We start from the raw sequence: 18,881 nt of genomic DNA, 5'->3' as shown, positions 1-18,881 counted from the left end.
TTAAAAAAAAAAAAAAAAAAGAGGGTGAGGTTCCTAAGAACTCAAGGCAAACAGAACAAGGTATGTGTGACCAACCACGGAAAAGCTACCCTGTGAGGCTGTGGAGCAAGCACCTGGAGAAACCAAGAATAAGTTTACCAAGAGATTCCTAAGTAGGGTCCAAACAAAGGAATAAAGAGTTCCTCCTACTCCCCCATGACTGGCAGGTGTTAGCTTGGTTTTTCTTCTTCTTCTTCTTCTTCTTCTTCTTCTTCTTCTTCTTCTTCTTCTTCTTCTTCTTCTTCTTCTTCTTCTTCTCCTTCTTCTTCTTCTTGACTAGATATGAGATTTATTACTGAGAAAGAAATATCTTGAAAAGCCAGGACAAGCAGATAGTGGATACAGATAAGTCCAATGTTCCTCCCACCCAAGCCAGCCACAAGGGGCCCCAAGAGATCAAGACAAGAAAGCCATACTATATGCCCACTCATACTGATGTAGAGATAGAATGAGCCTAGCCCGAGGTCATGAAAATGAGGGAGAAACCATGCACATTTTTCTGGAATTTCAGTGCAAAACAAAAACAAAAACAAAAACAAAAAAATACAAAAAACCTCAATGTCTATGAAGATGACTCAGCCCAAAACACACTTTGATAGAATTATAGCTTTATCCCAAGACAGCTATCAAACACAGCACCATCTTTAATGAAATGTTGTGCCTGAGTTCTCTATTTGGTGCCTCCTATCACCTCCTACTGAACATATGACATCACTTCTCATTAGTAAGCCTTCCCTGGCCATGGTTTTCAAAGCTCTGAGCAGCAGGTGACATGCTGGCCATTACCTGGGCGTTTCAGAATGATGTAGGCTGCAGATACTCCAGCATGACACATGAAAGGATGGCCGTAATCCTCCATTTTCACTTCTAAGAATGTTATGTTTACTGTGTACAGAATGTGATTCCTCAAAGACACATTGGTTCTAGGGAAGGAAGAGTCAGCCATTAACACAAGAGCCATCACCCAACATAAGGTATAACTTATCTTCTATAAATAATGTCTGTTTGTTTGTTTGTTTGTTTGTTTGTTTGTTTTTTCCCTAGAGAACTCTCTGGCCATTATTTTACTCTAAGAATACATATGAGAGTGACTCAATGTATAGAAGTTCTGTAGGTGTAAATTTGCATTTTCTCCTGGACAGTCATGAGAAAGTGTGGCTCTGCTAACTACAGCATCATGTGCAGCTCTAATGGGCATCTCTGTTCCCCAAATTTTATCCCAATGTATCCACACAGCAAACCTCACCCTGAGCACTACTTCTGATTTCATTTATATCACATATAATCATAGCACCATAGGTTATGTTTGAGTACCATTGACTGTGCAAGTCTCCCACGAGAAACCCTGCAATGATCTTCACATTGCTAACTCCACACTGAAGGCCAGCAGCTCACAGTGTCACTGAATGGGACAGGGTGGATTTGAGTGACACCTGACATACATAGGCTGTTTCTCTAAGCTACAGTTCATATTGCATTGACATTGATTCAGTCGGAAACATAAACATCTTGCATTTGCCCAAACCTGATCCCTAGCTACACACAGTGTGTACTGATCATTAAAAGACAAGAGCAGAAATGCAAACTCAAGTAAAACTGTTCATCAAAAGAAGTGGTACCAGCATATTCATATGGGTGGAGTAACTCTTACACCTACTCGATTCCTTCCCGGATGCGTTTGGAGTCATTGTAGTAGTCATCCACCAGGGTGTTGTTGACTCTCCAGCACCTCAGGTTTGTATTCTCCTTCACGTCTGTTATATTGCAGTCCACAATGAGGTGGGAGCCTGGAGCAATCAAGTTTACAAACATGGACTGGAACTGCTACAGATATCTCAAGTTGTCAGGCTTCTCGACATTAGTTAATAAACACACCTTGCTCTTGAGTCTGTCATATCTTAACTGACAGAAGAACCCCCCAGGTTGATGTCAGTGTGCCTGATTCTCCTTCTGCATAAAAGCTAGGGGGGACAAGGAGAAGCCTTTGTGCTGAGAAGGGATCTGCAGGCATGCCCAGTAGCCACACCTCTGAGGAGAGTCTATCATAGCGTGTCACAGAAATAGTACTTCATCAATTCCCCCAGACAGGAGTACTTTACAGCCTTCCAGTGCTTCCTGCTCATTTCCCTCTAGGTCTGTGGTGGATATCTTTGAAATAATTGAGCAAAGCAGAAGACTGGAAGGTGGTCCTTGTGTGTTAGATGAGAAACTCAGGTTCAGACAGACTGAATGACATCCTCTAGGTTACACATGCTTTGGAGGGAGCCATGGGACATAAGCTCTGCTTTTTTACTCTCAATTTCTTATTCTCACATTAACAGATGTAGCTACTGCCTCCATTTTCCTCTGGCCCTTATCCTATATCCACATATATATTTAATATATGATATACAATAAACCTATATCATTCAGTCTAATAAGGCCCATTTTCAACTTTCAAGAGGAGTTCTTTCTCCTATGTGGTATTTTACAATTTATTCTAATGTATAACATGTTTAATAAGAACTGTGGTGTATAGCTAAACATCTGTGGGTTATAATAAAGTAAACATCCAGATTGTCTCCTCCATGCAGAAAACAGAATATTTTGAGAGTTCCAGAGTTTCTCACCCTCTCTTTCCTTCCTTTGTTTTGCATAGATTGCATATTTATCCACAGATTCTGCTCCTGTTGCTTAACATTTACTTTCGGGGCCAGCCTGTGCTGTTTCATAGTGGAATATACTATTGCTCTTGATTTCTTCTAAAATTGAGACCTATTCATTTACATTGTATGTATTTTTCATATTTGATACTTGATTGAGAGTCTACTTGGAACCCTTTCTGTTTCCTGAGGCCCACATGAACACATTCCATGTATATAAGCATATATGTACATACGCATGCTTTTGATCCATATACTTGATAGGTACACATAACTTCTCCAGCATTGTGTTGGCTACAGACAATAGTCAACTTCACAAGACTGTGATGGACTGTCTCCTCCAGGGCTGTACCAACCCATACTCCCACCTGTACTGTGTAATGTTACTTTATATACTCAATAGTACTAATGCCCAGACCATTCTATTATAGATGTTCAAGCCCTGAATTTAATTTCTCTACACAGTATTTCTCTACACTGTACATGAGCAAACAGTCACCGTGTGTTTTATTGGCCATGTGATTTAACACAGCTCAATTTCCCTCCTCTACTAGGTCCTATTTCCTTTATAAATGTGGAGAGGTTGTGACCAGTTATTATAAGTGTTTTATTCTGACCCAAAGGTTTTTTTTTATACTTTTACTATTGTCTTTCAATAATCAGAAATTTATTTTTAACAGTATCCTTTTAAAATGTATTTACTTTACAACTAGGGTTTTGGACATCCCAATTTTTAAAATAATTCTTTACTATTTCAAAGTCAATGAAGTTTTTTTCCTAGAGATGTATTGTTCTGAATGACATTTAGGTCTAAAATCTGCCCAGAATTGTTTTAATATTATGTCATGGAGAGACCAGGTTTCATTTTGTTCTATACTACATCTAATAAGCAAGTACTATTTATTTAAACAATTTTAATTTCCCAGTCCAGTATGGTAGCATACATCTATATTCCCAGCACTTAGGGAGATGGAGGCAAGAACACCAGGAGTTCAAGGCCAGCTGAGGCTATGTGTAAGTCTCCCTCTCCTTTCCAAGATTATAATTTATCTACTTCTCTGTAGTCTTTATCAAAAATCCAAAAGTCTGGTATGTATATGTCCACCTCTGATCTTTTTCCTCAATTATTATACAGACTGGATAAATTTTTTTAGCCTCCTAATACATCTTGAAATCATTAGTCTTCTAATCTAGTTCTTCATCATTTAAAATTCATTGATTCTTATAAAGCCAAAAAAATTAGAAAGCTGTGGAAGAGAACACAGTAATCTGAATTTAAAAAAAAAAAATCCATTGAGAGACCTATAGAAAGGTCAATACTTGGCTATGAACAGTGTTCCTCTGTGTGTACAAGTTTTTAAAGTCATGTTATATTAAGTATTTACATAGTTATACCAATATTCTTGGAAAAAGTGTTTTTGGTGCCTCTGAGAAGAAGGAGAGTCTCCAACGAGACAAATGTTTGCCAACACATAATCCTCTATAGTACCTGTGTCCCCAAGGAAACAGCCTGGCAGGGTCATTTGCAGAACATGTTAATATCAGGATATTATACTAGTAATTCGAACATGTAAAACCAGCTTTAAAAGTTTTATTATATCAGAATAGTCTTAAAGAAAAAAATACTAGTTATTATGGTGATTTTAGATAATTTCCTCAGAATAGTAACATAGATAAAAGATTCTTCAACATGATTATGTTTATCTTCCTTAAAAACTCCACGTTTCCTGCCTCTCTTGTGTGCATCTGTGTGTATGTATATGTATGTTTGGCTATAGGTATATGTTTCCATAAGTTTGCATGTGTGAGGGATGTGTATGCGTGTGTGTGTGTGTCTGTGTGTGTCTGTGTCTGTGTATTGCATGTGAAAGCCAGATATGAACCTCTGGTGTCATCCCTCAGACACTGCCCATGGTGTTTTGTTTTGTTTTGTTTTGTTTTGATTTGATTTGATTTTGAGTCTAAATTTCTCATTTGCCTGGAACTTACCAAATAAGCTAGGCTGGTTGACCAGTAAGGAAGCCCCAGGGATGTACATGTTTGTGCCTTTCCTTGGAGCATGTGCCACCACACTGTGCATTTTACATGGTTTCAAGCGATCAAACTCTGGACTTTGTGCTTAATCTGCATTTTGCCTGCAGAGCTCTCTCTCTAACCTGGTGGTTCTCAACCTTCCTAATGCCGAGACCCATTAATAGAATTCCTCATGTTGCCGTCAAACCCAGCCATAAAATTACTATTTAATTGCTACTTCATAACTGTGATTTTTCCTACTCTTATGAACCATTATGTAAATATCTGAGGTGTGACTGTCCAATGGAGTCACAACCCACAGGTCAAGAACTACTGCTGTAGCCCCTGCTGAGAAACAAAGTCGATTAAATTATTGTTAGTCTTTGTAGATGTCTGTGAAGTCTGTGGGTATCCGAATGACAAGAAATCAGTACATCAGTGTGTTGTTAGAGTCTTCGGAGCTCTCCAACAATTTTAAAGAGCGTCTAAAACAATCCAACCTGGGCCTTTCAAGCAGATTTGTGGATCCTTAATACTGTCTAATTTGCAGATAATCATGTTTCTAAGTCTGCTATTTGGTGCATGAATTCCCTGAAGGTTAACGTCCTTCCCACCACAGCCACATGCCTTCCTCCCGAACCAGCTCTGAAACCTTGTTCTTCTTACTACGACTATTAGCAGGAGCAGTAAATACATTGTTTCCACTTTCGTCTTTGTTACTTAGTTGCAGTTTAGAAAGAGACATTGTGGGGAGCCGCAGCTGCCACCCTATACATACATATTGAACACCTGGTCTCCGGCCAGAGCAGAGAGCATTGAGATAAACAAGCCTTAGTTGGAAAAGCTGTGTGCCTCTAGTTTGTGATGCAAGCTGGCATGATTTTCCCGTAGCCTATTATGCTTTGCAACGTAGCTGATGCTGATTGGGACCAGGGAAAGTATTTAACCCACAAGGGCTGGGGGCTGGAGATAGATAGTAAGTATGTAGAGAATAAGAAGTAGTGAGTAAGTATGTAGAATTGGGGCTGGTAATGGGATAGGAGAGAAGATGTAGATATAGAAGTAAGATGTAAGGACAGATGTAAGATGTAGAATTAGGAATAAGTATGTAACTAATAAGACGTAACTAATAAGATGTAAGTAGTAATAAGTAAGATGTAAGAAGAAGATATAGAATATAAAAGAAGCTAGCTAGCTAGAGAAGAAGTAAAAATGAAGGTTCCTGATTAAACTGTATGGAGAAGGGCTTGGTGTTTGCCTCCTTATTTCCGCTGGACGGATAAGGCGGCCGACAAGACATCAGTGTTTTTATTATTTCTGCACTTAATTATAAGGGTATTTAAAAACTCAAATGTCTTTTGGCAACTGGCCACATGCACGACACTTGATTGACTTCATCTCACAGTCACTATTTTGTGAATGGACTCTATGACTAAACTTCTAACTAAGAAAGTTAATAATTCGAAAATGTGGTTGTTTAGTTTTTATTTCTTTTAAATGTTTTAAATTCTAATTAAATAGGAATGGCACATTTTTAAACAGTACAATATTGTTTCTATGTGTTTATGTGCTTATACTATGGTGTAACTAAATCATGCTGTACTGGCTGGTTTTGTGTCAACTTCAAACAAGATTCTGGTACCTGTAAGCACAGAACTTTAATTGGGAAAATGCTTCTATGGGATCCAGCTGCAAGGCATTTTCTTAATTAGGGATTGATGAGGAAGGACCCTGCCCCTGGTGGGTGGTGCCATCCCTGCCCCGGTGGTCATGGCTTCTATAAGAAAGTAGGCTGAGCCAGCCATGAGGAGCAAGTCAGTAACCAGCACCCATCCATGGCCTCTGCATCAGCTCTTGATTCCAGGTTCTTGCCCTGTTTGAGTTCCTGTCCTGACTTCCATTGATGGTGACATGCTATGGAAATATAAGCCAAAGAAACCTTTTCCTCCCCAACCTGCTCTGGTCAATAAGTTTCATCCTAGCCATTGTAACCTAACTAAGGCAAAGCTAAGTAACAAATGGGCTATCTCACATATCTAATGAGTGGATTTTTCATTATTTTGAATTTAGTTACAGGTTCTACTGTGACTGGGCTCTGTACAATGTCCCCTCCTCAGAGAGCATCTCCAATCTTTTGGGTTTTCACTTGCCTACTAAACTTGTCAAAGATTCAGTATATTAAGGTTTCCTATTACGTGAAAACAATTGTTTTGCCGTGTTGTATTATTCTTGTATTTCTAAGACCTTTAGCTTTATATATTTGATACATGGTGGCATTAAAATGCCATTTTTCTAGGCCTGGTAGAGTAGTAACTTGGGAAGCTGAGGCAGGAAAATGAAAAATTCAAGGCCTGCCTGGAATAGAAAATGAGTTAAATTTACTCTCAAAATAAAGAAGTGGAAAGACTCTGGATAAAATCCAGTGCTAGATTGCTTGTCCTGTGTGTATGAGACCATAGATTTACTCACCAACAACAGTATCAACAACAACAAAGGATTTTGAAAGACATTGCAGTTTTAATTAGAATAAAGTGACTCAAATTGTTACTTACTACTTTGGGGTCTGAAAGGTTAATATTAGATTGAAACACCCAAACTAATTTTTATGATAATTTTTGCAAATCATGCATTTCTAGTGTTGTTATTTTAATCTTTTGGATCCTGCACATGTCTCTTGAAATAGCAAGCTATCGGACCAATAAAATCCTACCTGAATTATGATATTGATTGAATCGGAGGAGTTTTCTTTTAATGAAGACTTGATTTAATTGCCCTTTTTCCAGAAAGTGTTCTCACTCTGTTTATTTATTGGAGCTATCTCTACATCCAAAGCTTGTGAGTCTCTGTTCTGAAGCACTGAACTTTTGGTCTTTTACTGTGTAAATGAAGGCTGTATTATAGTTATTTCCCTTACTCCTTGAGTGTATTTTCTGGTATGAGATAAAGTAATCCAGAATTCCTGATCTAGATTATTTAGTAGCTGGAGTTTTACACTTCAGTAATCCTGTCCGTTTTCATTGCCTTTGTAGTCACAGAAGTCAGTGAGATTCTCCTGGTGGGCTCAGGTACACCCAGAGTTGGAAATTAGACATGTAAAAGGATTGTCTCTACCTTGATCTTTTAATGCACCCATTCAAATCGGTAGGTGCAGCGAGCTTTACCCATGGTAACTGGACAGCTCCCACAGCTTCACTTACCAAGTGGAACTTCAATGGAGTTGTTTTTTGGATAAGTGATGTTAGGGATCCTTCCTCCAGACCCAACTTCCTCTGATAAGAAATCATACCCACAAGAATTGAGTTAGAACCACAGAAGTCATACACTAATGTAATGACATGAAGAGAAGACCTTCAAAAACATTGGTCAAGAAAAGTCAAAAGTCAAGAGTGTGACATCAGGATGACTTGAAATATCGCTGCTTTCTGTAAAGCTCTTCAGTTTACTAGTCGTGAGTAGATCCGGGTAGCCAATGATCACCACCTACTAGATCACACACCTGAAGCCAGATCATTCCAGTCAACCACTCTCATCATCCTACTGAACTTCACGATACAGCCTAACAACTTAACCTTCCAGTGCTTCACAGTCAGCCCCTCTGGCTTCACTTCTGAACCACCTGTTTTCTGTTCTCAGCTCCTTTAAGGCCATCTTATCTGCTCACACCTTGAATTACCATCTAAAAGTCAGTCCTCAGAGAGTCTTAACTCCAGAACTCTCTCTGAATTCCAGACCATGAGAGGTTATAGCCTATTCTACTTCTTTTGCATGTCTCATGCTCAATTTGTTGAAGACCAAATCTCTCCAATACCTATTTTCCCCTTGAGCTGTCTTGTTTCATTGCCTAATCCACTTTCCACTCAGCAGCGTATGCCCAAAGGCCTAGAACCAATGACTTCTTCTTCCCTTCTACTGAAGTAACTCTAAAAGGTGTACCCTTCCCCTTAGGAGATGCTTTGACAATATCTGCATCTCCCTATCATACATGTTACCATGTGCCTGTGCCTGCATGATGTCTCTCACCTGTACATTGGCGCCTGCCCCCTAACCACTGTCCTGATGTTCCCTCTGGCAGACAACCACCTGCGTCAGACATCAAAAGCACACCAAGCTGCTCTCATGCCATCAAACCCACTGGCTGCTTGACATTGTTCTGAGAGTAAAATCCTGCACAGCCCTTTTTGGATTTCAAACTCCGCCCACCCACACCTCACTCCTGACTGAGTCTCTAATGTCATTACCTGCCATGATTTCACCAACCCAGCCCAACCTGTCTGTCTTCCATCCCCCAGACACAACATGGTTCCTCTTATTCTGAGGCCTTCACAGCTTCCTGTCTTCTGTCTGTAAACACCTTAGCCATTCTATCAATCGATGTACTATCCCTTGGGCTATCTGCTCCCATTGATGGCTTCCTGCTGCCCAAGGGTGCAACTCCATTAAAGAAAAAAAAAAGCTATGTTGTGGCTGGAGAGATAGTAAGATGGTAAGAAATTAAGCCACTTACTGAGAGGCCCTGGGTTCAGTTCCCAGCACCCACATGGTAGTTCACAACCACCTGTACTCCAGTTCCAGGGTATCTGATACCCTCTTCTGGCTTCCCAGGTCATAAGGCATGCAAGTGATACACAGACATGTATGCAGGCAAACACTGACATGTAGAAAATAAAAATAAATCTGAAAGGAAAAGAAAGCTGTATTTCCTTAGGTGCAGTAACAAACATGAAGGGCCAAGTGGAAGAACCATCAAATAAGACAGATGAAACTCTTTATTCAATGTGTAGGGAAGAAGGAAAAAATATTTGCCTGGGCACCTAAGGCCACAGTTCTGGCCCTGATGATAGTTCTAATGAGCTCTCTGGTTGTTGAGAAGTTCCTCCTTCCCGACTGTACAAGAATCAGCTGGAGCTGAGTACCTGAGGCCTTTTGGCCTCATTTAAGACGCTGCCTTATAGCCTGCAGATTATCATACATTTAAAGACAATGATGCCGGTGACAGGGGAATGACATGGCTGCTCCCCAAAGGTCTGGCCTGATGCAGTACAAACAGTAGTTATCTAAGAACCCTATCCAGAGACCCTGGGCTCCAAAGATTCTGAGACTGCAGCAGTACCAATGCTGGAAAGACCCAGCACAACACTCAAACACTATCGACCGTGTGCTGGATGCCTAGACTCTGCTAGGCACCCAGGAAATTCCCCTTCTACAGGATCTCTCTCAGTGTTCTCCAGCTGAGTGTTTTGAATATTCTGTTTTGAAAGGAGAGAAAAGTAAGCTGTTTGTGCCCATTGGCCTCACTCTCTGGCCCCCTGATCTCTCTGCTACCCTTCCATACAAGCAAGATCCAATCTCCAAAGCCTGAAACAGGAAGCCATCTGGCTCCCATAAAGCTGAGAACCAAGCACCCATATCTGAAAAACAAAAACAAAAACAAAAACAAAAACAACAACAACAAAAAACCTTACTGGTGTCCACAGCAATGTAGTTTCTAATCTTGAAGTTTCTCCCCATGTGTGTCAGTCTGGCTGAGCATGCATAGCTCCCACCATCCTCCTCAGCAATGTTGTTCACAAGAAGCTTTGTTCCAAAAGGGAGGTACTTCTTCCCCGCTGTAATCTCTTCACAATCCTAAAGGCACAGACACAAAAAGGCAATGAGTGCTGGCGAATTCCAGTCACTCTGTAAGCATTATGCTATTAACTGTGGGGAAACCCGTCTATATCACGGTTTCTCAACCTGTAGGTTGCAGCCCCATTGTGGTCACATATCAGACATTTAAATTACATATGATCTATAACAGTAGCAAAACTATAGCTATAGAGGAGCAGCAAAATAATTTTATGGTTGGAGGTTATCACATGAGGAACTGTATTAAAGGGTCACAGCTTTAGGAAGGTTGAGAACCACTACCCAATATCTACATAGTCACATACAACCTAAACTTTGATATTAACCATCTAACCAGAAAACAATGCATGACATAGATAAACAGACAGAGATTATAGGTAGATAGGTAGGTAGGTAGGTAGGTAGGTAGGTAGATAGATAGATAGATAGATAGATAAGATAGATAGAAGTGATAGATGATAGATATGAAAGAGATGGATGATAGACTGACAGAATGACAGATAGATAGCTAGACATAGATGATAGACAGATGATAGATAGATAGATAGATAGATAGATAGATAGATAGATAGATGTGATAGAAATATATGGATCATAGACTGACAAAACAACAGGCAGATAGGCAGATAGATAGACAGACATAGATGATAGACAGGCAGATAGACCGACAGAGGTGATAGATAGATAGATAGATAGATAGATAGATAGATAGATAGATAGATAGATAGATAAAATAGATGACAGACAGACAGATTCATGGATGGATGGACAGACAGATAGTAGAATAGTGGGATTAATGGACAAAAAGATATAGGTTACTATGATAGTCACATTTTGTCACTTTAACAAAAACATTTGATACTTAAAGAAGATATGATTTAATATTTGTGGCTTCAGAAGTTCTTCTCCATCATGTGGAGAAGTGTGGGGTGGGGCACAGGAGAACATACCATGGAGGCCAGGATTAGAAAGAATGACAGCAGTAATCGGCTTTCTCTTTTGCCTATTTGTTTCATCTGGAGCATAAACTATAGGATGGTGCCACCCACATGCAGGGCAGGGATTCTCCTCTTACTAGTCTTCACTAGAAATACCCTGACAGACACACCCAGAAGTGTTCTTTAAATTCTTTGGCACTTCTCAATCAATTTAAGTTGACAATCAACATAGAGAGAAATGGAGTGTGGACACTCATCACTTAGTCTCTCTCTTTCCCTCTCTTTCTCTCCCCCCTGTGTTTGTGTGTGTGTGTGTGTGTGAGAGAGAGAGAGAGAGAGAGAGAGAGAGAGAGAGAGAGAAAGAGAGACAGAGACAGAGACAGAGACAGAGAGACAGAGACAGAGACAGAGACAGAGAAAGTTGGTAAGAAATATTTTATATGCTAAAATGAGTGATACAAACACTAAGTCCAATAGGTGTTGAGATAAATGAACACTTTTGTGTTCATTTGTGTAGCTGCAAAGATTTCATGGAGGAAAGCTGCAGCTGAGGAGTGTTCTCCACCTCAGGGCCCATCCCTCTCACCAGCCTCCCACTGCATGATGTCAAGGTCCTTTGCCAGGATTGCAAACCCAGGTGAATTGGATAATGACTGTTTCAACCACACAAGAGACTGGACTCCCCACTGATGAGAGAGTTTGCTTTATAGAATCCAGTGTATACCAACTAACTGGAGGCCTGAACGATGGAAAGGAATGTACATCAGTCTGTAATGAGAATACCTCATAGAACTTCTGGGCTCAAGCAACTGCCAATCACTAGTCTATGGAATGCCTTTCTCTCTTGTCATTTCAGAAACCAAGAAAATAAAAGGTCACATTTATGTGTCTTGGAAGAGGCTTACACGTCCCTCCTGTGTGTGTGTGTGTGTGTGTGTGTGTGTGTGTTTTTATGTTGTGTGTGTGTATGTGTTAAGTGTGCATCAGTGTTGTGTTTGTGAGTATACATGTGTATGTGTCTGTGTTGTGTGCGTTAGTATATATGTGGAGGAGTGTTTGTGTTGTGTGTGTATCTGTGTTGTGTGTGTGAGTATATATGTGTATGTGTCTGTGTGTATGAGTATATATGTGGGGGGGTATTTTGTGTGTATGTGAATGTGACTATGTGTGTTTGTGAGTGTATATGTGTGTGTGGTATGTATGTGTGTCTGTGTATGTGTGGTATGTGTATTGTATGTATATTGCGTGTATGCGTGTGTGTCTGTGTGAGTATATCTGTGTATGGATGTCTCTGTGTGTGTCTCTGTGTGTAAGTGTATATGTGTGTGTGTCTGTGAGTATGTGTGTGTTTCTATGTATGGTGTGTGTGTCATGTTGTGTGTAAGCTAGACATAGACATCAGGTGTTTTCCTCTGTCTCTTTCTAACTTATATTTTGAGACAGCACTGACTTGGCTGGGCTGGTTGGCCAATGAGTCCTAAGGATCTGCCAGTCTCCTGTGCACCACCACACCCGGCCTTCTTAAATATGTGTTTATGGGAGCAAACAAGGTCCTTATGTTTTCAAGGCAAGCATCTTGCCAAGTGAGTCGCCTTCCATCCACCTTCCGTGCTCCAGTAACTCACTGCATCAAGCTAATCACAGTCACCTCACACACCCGCTTCTGAACTCTTGCCCAAACCTGTCCCTTCCTTTGAGGAGCGCCACGCCACAGGGAGACTGCCTGGCTAGTTGAGTCCATTTTTCATTCAAATATTGGAGTTCCTATCTTTCGAGCACAGTGAGAGGCTTTGGCCATGCAGGAATTAGATGCATTTACTGTCCTCATGAAGATCACAATTTAATAGTTAAAGACAGATAAAATCCTAATTCAATAAAAATGTAACCAACTCAGTGATACATTCTCTCATCACTTAGCCAGTCACAGATGAGTGAGTCCTAAATCTCCACCCCAAAAGAGGAGACTATATCTACTCTGCATGACAATTCATAAAAAATGCCAGAATGCTCATTTACCATGTACAACTTGTCTTCTTAAGTTTCTTACACATTGCTCCAACAGATATTCTTTAAGGAAACTCTAGTTACCATTTGACAATTGCTTACCAGTAGATGGGACCTACTATTAGGGATTGGATGGATAAGACGTCACCCCTCGCAATAAAATTGGCATTTTGAACACAAGAGGCATTCAAATGAGTGTTGTGGAGTGTTATTTTCACAATTAGATATATTCTTTAAAATAGGGAAGTGATAAGACATATAAATTTACGTGGCACCTAGAACTTAGATTACTTACAGTCTATATTCATTAGACACATTAAAGCTACTCTCAAAGGTACCAAAAGGTGTCCGTTACATTAATGGAAAAAAAAAATCAACACTTAACCCTTGGATTAATTTGACCAAAAGCAAACAGGTCTGAATTGCCCTCTTCCTTCCCTGTGTCTTCTGTCTATCTGTATCTTGTGATTCGGGCTTGTCCTTAGTTTGCTGTTGTATGAGTTTCATGGTTTACTTTGGGGTTCAGAGTCACAACGCTTGAATTCTTAGATTTCAAAAAATTCTCTCCTGTAGGCTTAACTGGAGAGTCCCTGGCTCCCCACAATCTGTGCCATGCTTCATAGTTGAGCAATCCCACCTCTGACTCATTGTTTCTTCCAATTATCCACATGACTAATCACATTAACACTAACCTTGCTGTATAAGGATCATCCTGCCCCTTGCAGTGACTGGAAGGGCCATTTTCCCTATCTACTGGAGGGTACAAACTTTCTACTGGTTTGAAGTAGAGACTCACAGCCATCCATTGGACTGAGCACAGGGTCCCCAATGAAGGAGCTAGAGAAAGGACCCAAGGAGCTGAAGGTGTTTGCAGCCCCATTAGAGGAACAACAATATGATCTAACTAGTACACTTAGAGCTCCCAGGGTCTAAACCACTAACCAAAGAGTATACATGGAGGGACCCATGGCTCCAGTTGCATATGTAGCAGAGGATGGCCTAGTTGAACCATCATGATAGGAAAGGCCGTTGGTCCTGTGAAGGTTCTATGTCCTAGTGTAGGGGAATGCCAGGGCCAGGAAGCGGGAATGGGTGGGTTGGTGAGCAGGGGGAATGGGGAGGGAATAGGGGGTATTTCAGAGGGGAAAACAGGAAAGGGGATATCATTTGAAATGTAAATAAAGAAAATATCTAATAAAAAAGAATAAAGGAGAAGAGCAAATGAGGATGAATCTGGACAGACACCAGCTTGCTGCACACACTGGCACACATTCCTACACACATGCAGAAATATCCACAATACACACATGAAAAATGGAAAACTAAATAAATTTTACAGAGAATTGAAAATTACAATAGCTAAACTCAAGTAAATCAATAGATTTAATAGACAGTTTTACACACCCAAGAATAAAAGGCAAACTTTGGAAAGCAGTCCAGGAAGAAATTCCCACTTAGGTAAACGCACACAAAATACTAGAATAGGAAAATGCATGTGAGATTCAGAAAATGCAATTTTAAAAAGAAAGGGTTTAATATACATTTAATTAGAGTTCCAAAGGAGACAAAAAAGAATAAGTTAAGAAAATACCAAAGAAAGTAGTAACTAAGAAACAATGGAGGAAAGACACAATACACTATATGTCAAAAGACATTTGCAAAATAGATGAGAAATGTCTATCTTAACTCACCAGAGCTAGACTACTAACCTCCAAAGTCAAGGAGAATAAGTTTGAGGAGTTCAGAGATTCAGGCCTACTACCTTCAAAAAGGGCAGAAAGACGGAATAAGAAAGGTCCACGGAACATAAAAATACTGGAAATATTAAGCTTTTGAATGATGGCTTGAAAGTGCAGAGCAAAAATAAATGTCAATTCATGAAGAATAGTTTACATAAAGTTTCTAAGAGAGGTTAGCTGGACATACATATATCATGTATAATCATGTGGGAGCTGGGAACTGTAGTTAAGAGTTAAGAGCCAGAGTAACTTAAAATACTTCTGTAAATAATATCTCAAAAGCATTGGATAAAATTTTAAATATCCTATGTAATGGGGGGGGGGGAGCTTTTCCTTCAGAATAACAATGCAAAAGTGCTGTTTATTACCACTTCTGGGGTATCATTTAGAATAACATGGTCTCACTAAGATGCGGTAACTCCTGAGGTGTTTTACCTATAAAATGCGAGGGTTAGGGTAGGTCAGACCTGAGAGAACAGGTCTGATTTAATTCATCTGAAACAGATGAATTAAAGCTGTTTGGTCTGGAAACCTAGTTGTTTATGTGCAAAGCCTTAAATAATCAGGACACACATGGATTAAGCAAATGAAGTCACTACAGTTGCTAGATACAAGGCCAATGTGCAAAAAGAAATTGTGTTTTCCAGTAGTAGCAACACAAAGAATAGGAAAACATAACCACATTGAGACAGTAGTATCAGTACACATCAGTTCACCAAGAATGAATTTAACACTAGCAATGTTTGCACACAGAAGTAATTTTAAATGGGAGAGAATGACATGTTATTACTTAAAAGACTCAAAATTGAAAAAGCTGTCCACCTTTGATAGATTTATGGATACCATAAATATCCATAATGGATACCATTTAATTAAAATCTAGAATATTATACAAATTGAGCAGGTTATATTTAGGAAGATATGTACATACATATGCATACATGTATGCATGCAATAGCGATTAATGAAAGAAGAGACCGTGAATTTGAGGGAGAGCAGGAAGGTTATGTATCAGAATTTGTACAGAGGAATAAGAAGGGATAAAATGCTGTAATTATATTAATCTTAATTCTGTAATTAGAAAACCTAACATATTATTTTGTGAAAGTGAATGCACGGATTTTTAAATCCAGAGAAGAACATAAAAGTACTGCAGAAGACAAGAGAAGCTCAAAAGAGAATGGGGAAAGGTACCCTGCCATATCATCAACACAGTAGTCCAGTAGAGCTAAGTTTCAGAACGCTTTCTATAAAAATGAGCAACTTGCTTATGAAATTGTGTATGCATGCAGAAGAATTATCACTCTCCATCAAAGGAGAATTTTAGGGCTAGAGGGCTTGCAGAGAATTTTCAAGACCGCATTGCTGTCAGAATAAGTAAGAAGCAAACAGAACATGTCATACAATGAAGTGCTCAGAAACAGAGCTAAACACAAATATCTGTCTCACTAAAGTCATAATTGGCATGCAAAGCGAGGAAGACAGGTGACCCATGAATCCACATAGAGGAAAATTAAATTAAATGCGGCCCCAATTAACACTGGGCAATTAAATGAAAAACCTCAACAAAGGATGGATGATAAGGCTTATCAGTAAAGATGCTTACATCCAAGCCTGGGGACATGAGTTGGATCCTCAGGACCCACATGGTGAAGAGCAAAAACTGAGCCCCACAATTTGCCCTGACTCTCTTCTACATGCATGCCATGGCAGGCAGGAATACACATACACACACACACACACACACACACACACACTCATATGCCAATTACCAACAACTCAAGAGGCGCCAACACTATCAGTCACCAGGAAATGTAATACAGATAGGACAGTCTGTCCTCTGAAAAGCCAACACTACAGGGAACAAGATTGCAGGGAGCTGGGCTGCAGGGAGCTCAGCACAAAGCCCTTTCTCAAGAATCATTCCCAGCACTGAAGAATGAAGGGGGAAGAGGGAGAGATGGTTAACCACATCCTTCCCTATCAGATACAGAAACATTAGAATGCTAGCACTGACCATATTCTCTGTGACCCATATTCTCTGTTCTTCTGCAGAATGCTCTACATGAATCTAAGCATGTGTGACCCAAATGGTGTGCACAATAACTAGTGAGCCCAAGAACTGGTGTGCACAAGAATTGCTGTGCCCAAGAAATGGTGTGCACATGAAGTGGTGTGCCCAAGAAATGGTGTGTCCATGAAGTGGTGTGGACAAGAGTTGGTGTGCACAAGAAGGTTCCCACCTGCTTCTAACTGAAAACAACTCAAAAGTCTAATGGTGATAATGAAGTGCCACAAAACAGTTCAACTAGATGATTACGTGGAAGTACAGACTGCAATGTGGATGGTTCTCACAGGTTTACTATTGGTCCATCCAAAGAGGCTAACTACATAATACTACACAGAGATAATTTGAACATGAAGTCCAGAAACAAGCAGAACTACTGTGAGACCCTCTAAATTAGGAAAGCAGTGATCTGATGATCAGGTGATCCTGGGCATGAGGAAGGCATGGGGTTTGCTATTCCGTTGGTTGGTTGGTTGGTGGTTGGTTGGTTTTACAGTTACTGAGGCAGTGCTGGGAGCTACTCTTAATAGTTAATCTAGACCTTGGTGTTAAGTGCAATTAAACATGTATTCACTTTCTGATGATCCTTGTCTACCTGTAGATCTTTCATCTATTTTCTACATATGCATCTTAAGCTTCAATATTTTAATGCATATCAGTTGGTTCTCAAGACCTTAAAGAAACATGTAAAATCCCCCATAAGCCAGAAATAAAACAGGGATAAAAATTAACAGAGAAATGCAGCCAAAGACATGGGTACATCTGAAGAGGATTCAGAAATGGAGAATAAACTCAACAGATGGTAAGTGGTCAATCTGATTGATAATATGGAAGATAACTAAACCGCCCAATTTCATGCTTACCACATTGATTTGATTTAATTTCTCTCTCTCTCTCTGTCTCTCTCTCTCTCTCTCTGTCTCTGTCTCTGTCTCTCTCTCTCTCTTTTGTTTTTTTTTATTTTTTTATTTATTTTTTTGCTTTTTGGGAACTCTCTCTGTAGTCCAGGATAGCCCCAAACTTATAAAGATCCACCTGCTTTCCTAATTTAGACAATCTCCCTGGCTAAATTGATTGAGTTTACATACAAAATTATCCTAAGCCTGCAAGAAATCAATGACAGTCCTAGTGAGTCGAATGAATATAAAGTTTTGGAAGCAATCCATGACATCAGTGGAACCGTGGGTTATTTATTTGCATCTTTAGCATCTGTCAATTCTAGAGGTGGTGATCAGGCACCCCCTGAGAACATCACACTCTGTCAAAGATGCACAAGACAGGTGTAAGGATGCTCCTGTCCACACTCCACACAGGGAGGCAAAGAATGTGAACACAAAGCAGATAGAGAGGATCACAAAGAGCCAAGCAGGCTTTCTGAGAAGACAGAAGGCTCCATCTTGAAGAACAAGCTGCTCATGCAAAGGGGCTTATACCAGGTTAGGGAGAGAGAGGTTGAGAATCTGTACCCTATAATGACGACCAAACGCGATCTCCTCTGCAGAAGTAGACAGACAAGAAATCATTAATTATTATTAATTAATAATTTTCCAGTGTGGATGTAACCTTCAAGGACATGTGTCATTCCCTAGGAAACAAACTCCTACCAAAATTAGGAAAAGGAAAAAAGTAAGACATTTGAATAATCCCACACCACAGACAAAATGGGAGAGGGAAATCAAAACCCATGAAGCAGCAGTGATTCTCAACCCAGGGGGGTCACAGGAGTCACATATCAGACAATTATGTTTCAATTCTAACCGTAACAAAACTATAGTCATGAAGTAGCAATGAAAATAATTGTGTGGTTGCGGGG

General features: G+C 39.9%; 1 protein-coding gene across 5 annotated transcripts in view; it reads right to left on the bottom strand.

Annotated features, from left to right (window-relative positions):
* Il1rl2 (interleukin 1 receptor like 2) overlaps window positions 1–18,881 on the bottom strand; it is a 42,510-nt gene that overhangs the window by 14,205 nt on the left and 9,424 nt on the right. For all 5 annotated transcript variants that reach the window (XM_031367329.1, XM_031367331.1, XM_031367332.1 and 2 more), the window contains 4 exons: window positions 10,157–10,319; window positions 7,892–7,963; window positions 1,697–1,826; window positions 826–962 (listed from right to left, as the gene is read on the bottom strand). In XM_031367329.1, the coding sequence (XP_031223189.1) occupies window positions 826–962; window positions 1,697–1,826; window positions 7,892–7,963; window positions 10,157–10,319 (502 nt within the window). The remainder of the gene's footprint in view (window positions 1–825; window positions 963–1,696; window positions 1,827–7,891; window positions 7,964–10,156; window positions 10,320–18,881) is intronic.

This window comes from Mastomys coucha, unplaced genomic scaffold (genome assembly GCF_008632895.1).
Source record: "Mastomys coucha isolate ucsf_1 unplaced genomic scaffold, UCSF_Mcou_1 pScaffold14, whole genome shotgun sequence".
Taxonomy (NCBI): domain Eukaryota; kingdom Metazoa; phylum Chordata; class Mammalia; order Rodentia; family Muridae; genus Mastomys; species Mastomys coucha.
The sequence above is the reverse complement of the archived record's forward strand: the minus strand, read 5'-3'. Positions and strand labels throughout refer to the sequence as shown.